This window comes from Centruroides vittatus, unplaced genomic scaffold (genome assembly GCF_030686945.1).
Source record: "Centruroides vittatus isolate TY-2023 unplaced genomic scaffold, ASM3068694v2 scaffold_464, whole genome shotgun sequence".
Lineage (NCBI taxonomy): Eukaryota > Metazoa > Arthropoda > Arachnida > Scorpiones > Buthidae > Centruroides > Centruroides vittatus.
The window spans coordinates 960,974-974,328 of NW_027122710.1; the positions used below are offsets into that span (position 1 = coordinate 960,974).

General features: G+C 27.6%; 1 protein-coding gene across 1 annotated transcript in view; it reads left to right on the plus strand.

Moving 5' to 3' along the window:
* Positions 1-13,111, plus strand: part of LOC136989276 (adhesion G protein-coupled receptor L4-like) — a 48,287-nt gene extending 35,176 nt beyond the window's left edge. Inside the window, exons 13-18 of the mRNA XM_067287395.1 lie at positions 2,483-2,694; positions 2,765-2,831; positions 2,917-3,002; positions 3,695-3,824; positions 8,360-8,401; positions 12,832-13,111. Coding sequence (XP_067143496.1) covers positions 2,483-2,694; positions 2,765-2,831; positions 2,917-3,002; positions 3,695-3,824; positions 8,360-8,401; positions 12,832-13,044 — 750 coding nt within the window. The 3' untranslated portion in view covers positions 13,045-13,111. The remainder of the gene's footprint in view (positions 1-2,482; positions 2,695-2,764; positions 2,832-2,916; positions 3,003-3,694; positions 3,825-8,359; positions 8,402-12,831) is intronic.
* Positions 13,112-13,355: the final 244 nt, after the last annotated feature.

The window sequence follows — 13,355 nt, forward strand, 5'->3', positions numbered from 1 at the left end:
ACCTCTGGCTTGAACTCCCGTCTTGTATTACAATTTTATGATTTATAGAATGCTATATTTAAACCCCTATATTGATATAGTATTGTACAATTAAAAGTTCATTTCCAAAAATTAAATTCCAATTTATTATGCCAAGTCTACGAGTAATTAGATTTCGATTTACGACGGAGGGTCTTGAAGAATTTTTGTAGTATTAAATTGAAAATTATATTTTATTAATATTTTTGTGAAAATTTTGTTATATTTTTATTATTTTATTAATAGATTATTTTAAAAATACTTTTTTTATAATTATAAAAGTGTATTAACATTTTTTATTGTTCTATATAGCGACTATTCTTGTTTTTAAAGGATAATTTTCGTCAATACGATCCAACAATAAATTGATCTTGAATTTTTATTGTTATTTTTATAGAGATTGAGGTAATTTCTTCCATTCTCAGATTTTGATTCGATTGATAGAAATGCCTTGGATTACAAATTCAATTTTGTAGTTCTTCCTTTCGATTTTTTAGTTTTACTTGTTGTTTCCTACTCGATTTCTTCGATTTTGCAGTATTTCTTTTTTAGATATTGCTGTTTTTTTAATAATTTTTTCTTTATTGTAGTTTTCCAACTTTGTATTTCTTCCTCAATTTTTGTAGACTTTTTGAAACTCTTTCTTTATTGCAGTTTTCCAATTTTGTAAGGTTTTCTGTAGACTTTTGTGTGTCTAGTATTGTAATTTTTCAATATTATAGTTCTTTCTCTAGATTTCTTTTTAAGTTTTTCTACTTCTTTCATTGCTCTACTTCTACAATTCTGTAGTTTTCTTTGATAAGACCATAGCCAGTTGTAAAACCATCTGTAAAAGTTTACACTGATATTTAATATTATCCTTCACTGTTTACCTTCCTAATCCTTTAATTCCTAGCTGTAATTTTTTAATGATTAATTTCATAATTTAAATTTATGGTATTTCTATATAACATATTTCTTGTAGTATTCATATTTATTTTTAGTAAAAGACTCGAGATCCAAAGTGTTTCACAGTTTTAGTGACATTTGTATCTAGATAGAGGGATTATTTAATTACGTTTTCATGGTAACGTATACACAAGTAGCTTAAAAAGTAAATAAATAAAACTTTTCCTATCTTAATGACAATTTTATAATTTTTCTTTGAAGCACCCTGGAAACAGAACTCTCTTTGTAACACGCAACTCTGTTGTTTGATTTGCATTATCAAACGATTTATAGAATATTCACTTCGCTAAGAAGCATAAATAATATTTATTTAATAATTGTTAAAATAATAATTACGTATAATTCCTTCTCTTATCTACGGGAAGGAATCTACTTATTTGTTTTGACCTCGTTCGGGGTCAGGACGTAATTGTGACAATTTAATTGTTGCTAGGTACTAATGCATATACGACTATATGCATTAGTACCTCGCAACAATTAAATAACCAACAAACAATAATGAGTTTGTATGCTGATAATTTTATTTTAATCGAATTTGAGATGGTCGGTTGATGCGTATTATGTTTATCTAAATTTCTTTCTGCAATTAATTAATTTAAATAAGTACTACATCTAACGAGTAATACACCCGAATTACTTTATATTATACACATCAGTGTACAAGAAAATACATCAATAATTTCCTCTAATTTTAGCACAGCAACTTTATAATTATTTCGTATCCAAATCTACCAGTCAGTAGTTTTTCTAGGTGCGTAGCCTGAGGTAAGAAAGAAACCCCATTCACTCTCTTATTAACTTATTGTTGATTCAGTACGCGATATCACTTTCATGTGATGTTATATAACAGAGGGAAAGTATGGCGGTAGGTCAAAAATGACTCCCCAGTTTTTTATATTTTTGGACTCAGGGAACCTTGAAATATCAAGAAATGCAAAAAAAAAGTCGGGATTTTTTGTGTAATTTGTAGATATTATTTTTAAAAATACATTGAAATTACTCATTAAAGCAACATAATCTTGTAATATTTTAATTAAATACATAATTTTTTACGTAAGAAATATAACTGTTTTGTTTAAATTGAGGTTGACCAATAGGAAAATTATTAAAATACCACGAAACTATTTAAGTAATTAATCGCAATTTTAATCTTATTAAATGGTCGATAATTTAATTTTTAAAATATCCCGGTGAAGATTAATTATAAACACACATTAAACGTTAAGCGAGAGAGAAATAGAGGGAAAAAAATTAATCAATAAAAATATTAAAATCACTTTATATCTTCACATTATTAATCGAATTTGTCATCTGCACTCAACTTTCATTGAGTTATAATTAACTCTGATTATAATTTAACTTAAAGTACATAAAACTAGTTAATTTTTTTAAAATCTTATTTATTAATGAACATTTAATTAATTTTATTAGAAAGCTGTTATTTATTTACTGTGCTTGATGTTAAAATAATGAAGAATTTTATTTATTTATTTGTTTTTTCTTGAATTTTCTTCAGAGAGTTTGCCATTTTGTAGCATTGACTCTGCATTATTTTCATTTGGTAACGAGCTTCTGGTTACTTATCTACAGTATGCATTTATATCGTCGATTAAATCAATGTCAAGATTCTCTTAGTCGTGGATTCTTTTTTATTTCATGGACATGTCCTCTTTTTATTGTCATCATTTCATTTGTTGTCAATCCTAGAGGTTACGAAACTTCCAGATAGTAAGTAACAAATGGATGTTATTATATAATAATCTTCATTATTTTCTCTAAATTATCAATTAATTTATAGCTGCTGGCTTTCGATTCATCGTGGGATGGTGTTATCATTTGTTGTTCCTGTTACCTTTCTAATTATGGTATGGTTCTTTGAAGATTTCTGATATTTTTTCTCCTGTTCTTTAGTATCAGATATATACTGTATTTGTGAATTATCACTTGCAGATAAATACTGTTATAATGGTGATGTCTCTGAAAACATTTTTCGACCAAAGACCAGTTATTCACAAGTCTGAAATCGATAAAATGAGGTAAGATGGAGGTTTTTTTTAAATGGTTAATGTAGTATGGCTTTAAGTTATAGAACAAGATCTTCCAAAATGAATTCTACCATTTAAATTACTTTAATTATGTTAATTATTATCGGAAAGGCATGCGATGTACACTAATCGATGAAGTAATTGTCCGAGTTTCATCTCCCATTTGCGTTTAAACGTCTTGCTGTTTATTACCTGTAGCAAGCGCCGTAAACAGTAAAAGAAAATGGTGACTCCTGTAGAGGCGTTTTGTGTTTCTCAATTTGTAAAGTCGGAATCACTCATCATTGTGTAACGTGCGTAAATTGCAGCTGTAAAATTGTGGCTGCTATGGAAAGAGTGACAATGGATATATAGCAAGTTAGGAAGAATTTGAGTATCGGTTGCAAGTGTGCAATGTGACACGGGTACACATTGAGAAATTCTAATGGACAAATGTAGAACTTGGATACAAGTTTTCCAATGTTTTAATATACATTACAACGTTCTCAGCATTCTTTATGCAAGATCCTGTACATTAGAGGCCTTTCTTACCCAGTAAATAATAATAAAACACGAGGTCCTAACTTAAACGGTCTTTGTACAGTGACATCCAGCTGTAGCTTGTTTATCTTATGTGTAAATCCGACTCTGCTTACATGACATTGTAAAAAAAAATTACTGAAAAAATTATTATTTTTCTACAGGATATCTCTGCGTACAAGTGTAACATTATTGCCTTTTGTCGCCATTAATTGGTTCTTTGGCGTACTGTCACTCGAAGCCACCTACACCAATGTCTTCCAATATACCTATTCTCTTACTAACAGTGCTCAGGTAATTTTTATAATAATATACAGATTAATTATATTTAAACTGATTTTATAATATAATTCTATCTCCTCAAAGTAACTAAGAATATAATATAAAAATTATATTTTGCATTTGTTCATTCCTCATATCATTCTTTAATAGAACACAAAAATTACTGCATTTTCAAGTATAAATTTATTAAAATAACAGTGAATAGTATAAATGTGGAATAATATATAAAGAACAAAACAGTTATTATTTTCGTAGTCAATATAGTTAATAAAATTCAATGCAAATAATTTATTTTATTTTTAAGAAATTCATCATACTCTGTAAAGTACTATGTTGATATCCTGTAATTATGGCCAATACGAGCAACGTTAAACAATTAATATATTGCCTTTGGCACTTTTCCCATATCTCTAATTGTGATGCATTGGAACAAGCGAAAGTGATTGTTTTTCCCCTCAACTAAAAGTGAACAAGAAGAAAACTATAAGAAGCAAAAACTAAAAATATTTCCAGCAATCGTTTTTCATTTTTGCGAGTAAATTCGAAATTATTAATGAAATATATTGGGGAAAGCAACGGGCCTACCCCGATACTGTCGATACCACTATCGATACTTTTCCCCGGGTATCAAATCCAGTATCTTTACATTTTCCATCCGAAACCGGATTTTGCAAACGAATCAGAAATTGAAGTGGAATTTTACACTATTTTCGGTTAAGTTAAACTTATATAAACCAGTAATATAAAAAAAATTTTTAAAGTCAATTCCTACTTAGGTCAACAAAGAAAAATTTTATTCTAGTTACTTTTTATTAAATAATACTGTACAATTAATATAAATATGTATATACATATGCTAAATATCTTATATAAGAGAAATTTTTTCTCCCATATAAAACTAAAATTAATTAATTAAATTTAATTAATGAATTAATATTTGAAAAAACTGTATTAACATCAAGTGTCATCCACTACAAGTTTAAAAAATGTATTTGAACTTGAGTGGATGAATAAAAAGTATTTTAGAAACAATCCTCATACCGGTACATATGATATCCATTATACCTTCTTAAGCCTTTTTTTCGAATTTCCGGTACTAAGTACTAACATTAACGACCACTTAACTAACGTTTTCGATCGCCTCCGCGATCTTCCTCAGGTTTTATTCGACGGTTTTCGAGAAAGAATGCAATAGAATTCTTTCAAAGTTCAAACGTTCGAACCTCTCACCGCGTGCCATAATTGCGAACGATCCAACTTGTTTTTAATGCCTATAATATAATCGTAAAAATGACTGCGTACATCCGTACATGAATAGTACACTACTCTGATATGCTACCATTGCGGGTGTACTTCGGAGACATATCTCCACGCATATGATAAAACGTTTCCATCTTTGAAATTAATGCATTTCCCTGATTTAGACGCCTTGTAAATCTCAAGGGTCTCCAAGGCCCTGATGCGGTCCGTGTCGAATGATGTTTTAATTAGGCTGGTTTTATCAAAATCTGCCTTTATATCGGGGTCGGTGGCGTAGGTCGAGAGGGCGGTGGTGTGTCTTTTCTTGTTGACGTCATACCTGTGTTCCGCGATCCTCTTTTTCACGGATCTCTTAGTAGATCCGATGTATATTAAATCCGTTTGGGACCTGTGATCCCTTATCGGGATACTGTACACCCCCGGTGCTCTTAGAAAATCCGGCTTGTCCTTGGCGTTCCTGAGTAGCGAATAGATCGATTGGGTTCTTGAGAACGTCAAATCGGTGCCCTTCTTCCGCGCTATTTCCTTGTATATGTCATGCATACCTCTGTTGTACTGGACCACCGTGCGCTGGTTCGGCCCCGACTTCGACCTATCCCGTGCCCTTGCGGCGTGATGTGCCGCGTTTGTATTACGGAAGTTACGCGCTAATTTACGGACTAGGCCACGTCTGTATCCATGGCTAGCGGCTATGTCTTCTATGTGTGCCAGCTCTGTGAGCGTGTCCTCCCTTTTAGAGTTATGAGTGTACGCCCTCCTACTAACGCCCTGAACGCCGCAATCTTATACGGATAAGGGTCTTCAGACCCAGCAGGTACGTACATAGGTATGTAGTCGGGCTTGTAATACACCCGCGTTTCAATGTTGTTTCCTCTGAGTTGTATGCTGACGTTAAAGTGGTCGTTAATGTTAGTACTTAGCCTACCGGAAATTCGAAAAAAGGCTTAAGAAGGTATAATGAAAAGTATTTTATTAACGATTGAAAATTTGAACAAGATATATATATATTATATATATATATATATATATAATATATATGGAGAGTGTGAACTAATAGTAGGAATTTAAAAATATTAATAGCCAAAAAATTAATAAATGTATTACATAAAATTTTATTTTCCGAAATCTATATACGATTATTCCATTGCTTCTTTCTTAATTCGTAAACCAGGTGATTTTGGTACAGATCTATTCCGAATTTCAATTGTCTAGAACCGCAACAAACCAAGTAATTACGATAGCATTTGACACGTTTATTATTATTATTCTCTCTCTAATATAAATGTATTTCGATCACACCGTCTTAGTGATCCCTCTTCGTTATTATATCTAAAAATAATACAATACTTTTAAAACATAAAACTAAATACAATTCAGGTTATTCTTGCTTTGTGCTATGTCTTCAAGTCTTGGAACTCAAAGTTTCATCCATTTCTAATTAAGATAAAAGGCTGAAATTTTGAGCACATACCTAAGTCTAATGACAACGCATTTTAATTATATTAAGAGGTGGCCCACCTCTATATCCTCCTCATTCCGAAACCCCATAAACATAACCAAATGTAGAATTCAAATACATTCAAAGACAGAAAAAAAGAAGTTTAAAATTAATTATTTCATTAAAAATTATTCATTTAAAGATAAAAATGTATTTAATATAATATAATTTTATACAATAGTCCAAGTTATTATACCATATGGGAAGAATTTTACGAAGTAGAAGTAGAAACGAAGTAGAAGAAACTGCTACCAAGATTTATTGGAGATTTAAAGATTGTGATTTATTGAAAAATACATTTGCGAAAATATTGATTTTAAATTAATGGATTTTTCTTCTGATAAATGGATATTTGACCTGATAATAAAGAAACTATATATTGAAAATCTTGAATAATCAAACAATGATTATTCAATATAGTTGTCAATATTACAGTAGGACATGACGATCGAAGTGTCATTCTGATTTAGGGTCAAATGATCTTGAAAAATCATTGTGTTCAATGTGTTTACAAATACAGGAAAATTAAAGCTTAAGATTATTGAATATAAACCAATCATAGTAGAATAGTTTAATCACATATTCAAAAATTTTTTTAAAATCAAAATAGCAAAATAGATAAATAAACATATCAAACCAGCTCAATAGTTCAAACTTTAACAACTTTTTCAGCATAAAATTTTTCTCTAGACTTAATTAAGAATGTATGGGACCCCTCAGAATTAAGTTTTTATCAAAATTTATAAATTTATAAATTTATTCTCTTAACTTTTACTCTAAAATTATAATATTTAACTTTAATCCAAGCATGATATTGGAATAACTTTTTAATATATTTATCTACATTATTATAAATATATTCTTATGTGATAATTAAGTTATTAGACAAAGAATCTTATTCTTGAAAGACTGTAGTTTTCCAGTTCTGAGCTATTGAAATTTTTTTTGGGATGGAACCATACCAAAAAATGGAATCCTGGCTGTTTGAAATCCATCTGTTAGAACATTCCAAATCTTCTTTACCCTATTCAGGTTCAAAGATCTTTCTGATCATTCCATTTATTCTGTTTTATCCATAATTCATAAGTAAGAAATCCAGATAACGAATAAAAGCTTAATTAAGGTTCAACGATCTCATCTTTATATTGTTGAGTAGTTAGAATACCTTCATACCACCATAATTTCTCTTTATACCATTAAAAAAATCAGTTATTCTTCTTTTGAAATATTCTATTAATTGATGAATGAATTGGTGAAAACTGTTTATTCCAAGATAATTTTTTTAAGATAAAGACAATTTAAACCTGGGTTAACCCATATAAACTATATTTTTTCAGTCATCGTGGAATAAAATGCTCTGTTAATTTAATTTATTTAATGTTTTACTCTTGCTGTTTATTATTTATCATATTCATAAACATCTAGATATTAAAACGATATTTATAGTTATTCTAATAAACATTTCTCAACAAATATATTTATTTTTTATACTTGCAAATTCCTTCTATCTTCTCAGCCTTCCCTCCTCCTTCTTCTCTTCCTCATCCCTCATCTTCTTTCTTTCATCATCCTAGACCTTTGACTATGCTCAATCCTTACTACTACTAATAATAATAATAATTTAAACAGTAAAAAATATTTTTAATCACATTATTTCTAATTTTAAATAATGAAATTAATTTCAAAATAATTGAGTCTTTATCTAAATTAATTAAAATAAGATATAAAATTAGTTTATAGAATTAATTATTAAATTCTTTAAAACTAATTTTAATTTAATTTTTTTTAGGGTATTCTTATATTTATATATTTTTGTGTCTTGGATAAAGAGGTAAGATGATTATAAAATGTTTAACCCCTTCGTACCCGCAATGAAGTTGTTTAGTGAAATTTGTTAAAATTAGTTTAAATAAAATTAGAGAAATCGATGAAGTAAATAAAATTAATGGCTGATAATATGACTTCTTGCTAAACTTAGTTAATAAATATTATTTTAAATTATTAAGAAATAAAATTTACACTAAATATTATTATTGTGGAAATTATTTTAATCAATTAAAATAAAACATAATTAATTACTCCTTACGAAAATACAGAATTTTACTTAAAATATTTAAATGTGAATTAGTTAATTAAGTTTTATCGTAATTGAAATAGAATATTTCAGTAATAATTTCAACAATGATAACAATATTTAGAATAAATTGTCGGTAATTTATTAATAAATTTAAAATAGTATTTATTATTTAAACATGAACACTCAAGAACCCTTAAAATCTAAAAAAATCCCATACAGAATTGTTTGTGTCAAAGTCTATTTTGCATTATATCTAAGGACTGGATGAACCAAAATTTTTGAAACTTGGTAGGGTTATTTCAATATATGGCGCATTAATTCTATTATAAATTTTGGTGGTTAAAGGTTAAGGGGATGGGGAAATAGAAAGGATTGTGTCTACCGTGAGGACAGACTTAATGAAAATTCTACTTGTTATTGTCATTTACAGTATTTTTAAAACTCATCTCTACCCTCAAAATTAAGTGTTTTGCCTTTTTATAATAATTAATGATATAAATAGTATTTTTTTAGTAACAATTTTATAACAGTTGGAACCACACAGAATTTTAATTTTGAATTAATGTGTCTTAGTGTTTTTAAACTTAAATATTTTTAAAATAAAAATTTCTGTGTTAATTCAACAGAATTATTCATTTTAAGCTTTTCTTATTATTTAAATTTTATATCGTAGTATAATTGAAAATATAGGACTTTCTGGTTCTAGTGAGGGGAAAGTCCATCAAGAATCTTTGCCAGCTTCTCTCTAATTTTAATTTAATGCAATTTTAATAAATTTTATTAATTATGTTTAAAAATTTCATGATTATTCATTTATAATGGCACATATTCTTATTTATCTGTCTGATGATGATATTTAATGCATTTGAAGCTTCATGTATCTGAAGAATTGGCATTTGAATTAATGTTGCAACGAATAGTTTATTCGGCCTCAGGCTGAATACCGAATATTCGGCCAGGAGCGTGGCCGAATAGCTGAATATTCGGCCAAACTATTCGGCTTGATTAACGCACGTACGAAAAATTGGTGCGCAAACCGCATTATGGCAAGGATCGCGCAACCTGCTCTCTATTGGCCTATCTATCGCGCAAATCGCGTTAATTCTTGACAGTTGTAGCGGACAGACAAGAGCGTCATGGCAGTATGTGATAAGTGATTATATCAAATGTAGATAACAATGAAATGGTCTACACGTGTAAATAACAGAAAAAGAACAGAGAAGAACCGCGAAGTGAAAATGTGAAAATAAATATGAAATTGAGTTGATAACATAATCGAACAAGTCGAGGCAGCTTATTGGCGCGAAAATCGTGGCCGTCAATGCCAAATAATTGTTCTCGTAGACTTCGGAAAGCTAAATGCTTGTAATGAAAGTCACTTAGCGAGCACGGGCGAAAGCCTGGGGCCGTTCAGGCTACCAAGCTGTCTCGAATCTGTGAAATCATAACTGTGACTTATACCGACGTCCTATCTGTCTCTTTTCTCCGTTATCACCAGGCTATGAGTCGTGTAATTGTAAAATGGGAAATCTTTTCTCAGCACGCCTAAACTTTACAAAAGGAACACACCCTCAAATTTTTAAGTTTCTAGCACCAGTAGTTTTGGCTCTGCGTTAATTATCCTCTCAGGACTTGTTCTTTTATATACGAGTATATAGATGACTAAACTATATAATAAGTAGATAGTTTTCATTTGATTTGTTACCTGTTTTTGATCTCTTAAAAAATAACTTAGTTATGTTATTTTTCCTTTGATCTTTTAGATAAATAAGCAAAAAATTGCGCTTTGTCGAACTTGAAATGTATGTTCAGCAATAATAGAAGTTACCAAAATGATTAATTTACTGTGTTTTTGTAATTTCTTACTCCTGTTTTTAGGTATTCGGTATTTGGCCGAATAGCGAAAAATAGGCCGAATACCGAATAGTAACCGAATATTTGTTGCATAACTAATTTGAATATCTTTTAAAATAATGAATTAATTAAATAATATATAAATAAATAGTTGAGTAAATTATATAGTAAAATATTTAATTCAATTTAAATTGCAATTATTTTAGATTTATTATTGAAATACTACAACTGAAACAGCAAATTAAGCATGTATGGTCATTGAAACTAATGAATTTCTGATATCAAATTCATCATTTCAGCAATTTCTACATGTTGAATTTGACGAATTTACTTGTTTTTCTCAACTTATTAATCCAACTGATGGGTTTACATAGAAAATAATTGTGATAATAGAAAAAAAAAAAAAAAAACATAATCAAACCATAAAATAGAATTAATCATTTATTATCTCTTATTTGTTTCTGTTTTAATCATCTTTTCTTACTTTCATTGCTATGTATTTTGATAATTAAGTATCCTTACACTTCTCTTGAAGTTTATTCTTAACAATATATCATTTGAATGACTAACTTTCAAAAAATTTCTCTATGGTATTATCCTTCAGATTTCATTACACTAGCACGAATTGAGGTCAGTTGTACACGATGGTTAGCTTTACCTAAAACTACATAAACAGGGTGATAATTTGATATTAGGCAATTGTATTTCTGACAGGTTCTGTGCAAGGACCTTGTTTTGAAACAATTCAAAAGACATTGTGAATAATAATCAGTTAAATTTTAATACAAGTAAAATAAAACTCAATAAAGAGAAAATTAAATACTCAAAAGTGACTATCCATTCTATAATATGAATATAAATATTATACTATATATTTTATATGAAAACAAGATTTTTAAATTTTTTAGAAGACAGAATGTTGGAACTGTTTCAAGAAAATTACATTAAGATGATTTTTTAAATATATTTTATAATTTAAAAAAAAAAGAAAATTCCATCGATTATTTAACTGTAAAAATCTCCAAGGTTGTGGTATTTGGTTTCTTTTTATAGTATATTTCTAGAAAACTTTCTCTAAATTTTATAAATTTTTTATAATTTCTTTAAATTCATTGAAATTTATATTTCAATTATTCATTTTCTGTATAATAAAATGAAAACAGAATGATATTTCTCTATTGATATTTAATTTTATTTATTTTTTCTCCTTCACAGCATTTATTGAGATAAACAAGAAAATATTGTAAATAAAATTAATAAGAATTTATAACTTATATAACAACTATAATAAATAATCAGAATATTTATACTAAAATCTCAGTTTAATTTAATATTTATTCTCTATTCAATCTATATGTTTAAAAAAATATTTACCCTTTCTATAATATTAAAACATCAGCAAACATGCTCAGAATTACAAATTCACTTTATAAATTATACATTATACAATATACATTCTCCATTAATCACAAAGAAATATCTATTTTATTCTAGAATTGAAAACAAAAATTACTGACTTATATAATTGTTCACTGCATTACAGCATTGCCCTATATATATATATATAGTATATTAATCTCCTATAAAGAATAATTATAGATTAATTTATGAATTTAATTAATTAGGATAAAAAGGTTGACTTTTTCTGTCTAAATATTTAATAGGTATGAAGTTCCTACTGTATTATTCTATACAGTAGAAACTAGAAAGAAATCTTTTATATAATTTGTTTACTATAACAGGAGGAAATGTTACTAGAAAATAACTCTGTTTTAAAAATGTATAATTTATACTTACTTTTAAGAAATTAAAAATATTAATTTATACTTACTTTTAAGAAATTAAAAATATTAATTTAGGTATTTTAATATTATATTTAACTTTTTAATTATTTTAAATTTATTTATTTAATATTATTTCATAAATTATATTTATTTTTCTCATTATATATTCAAAATTTTAAACTGAAAATGAACTTTTTAAGATATATTTACACTGTTTTAATGTGTAAAAATCATTGTAAAATTGTAAAGAAAAATGAAATAATTCATAAATTATGTCAATAATGTAGTGAAATGTCACCTTTAAATAAAAATATAATTTTTTTTAAATAAATAGATTAAGAATTTTAAGAGCATTTATATAAAATTTGAATTAATTTAGATAATATAATATTTTTATAAATATAATTTTGTAACTTATACTGATAAAATGGCTCTCAAGTAAGTATGTTTTATTTATAATAGAAATGAATTGCAGTTTAAATAGATTTATAAAGAAATTTTATATAACATTACAAAGTATTTTAAATTTAATTAAATTAATTCCAGATAACACATAGCTGGAAAACAAAATTGAAATGGAGAAGTAAGCGGAAGAAGTTGACGGCAATGAAATTAAAAAGAACATCAATACTTACATCAAAACCATCAAATTTAGCCACTATTGACTTACAAGGTCGTGACTCTCAACCATTATTAATTAGTGCTCCTGTTCAATATGCTGTCATCAATGATCCTTGTTGTTCTAATGTTCGCACCTAAACAAAAAACAAAACCAAACACACGAAAAATATACTTCTTTGTGCCAAAAAAATGAATTAAGCACTAGGTGTTGAAGCCTTATTTCTTTCAAATTCTAGAGAGGAATATTTTAAAAACACAAAAATAAAAAAAAATGAAACTTTCATCTAGAACCCAATTTCCCTTTTAAAAAAAAGTAAATAAAATAATTTCTTGTCATTTTATGTGGATAAAGAGGAAGAAAGTTGGATAAGCTTACTTTATAATGGGTTCCAGTACAGTCATTTGAGGGTTAAAAAAAACAAAAAATTCAATTTTATTATATAATAAAA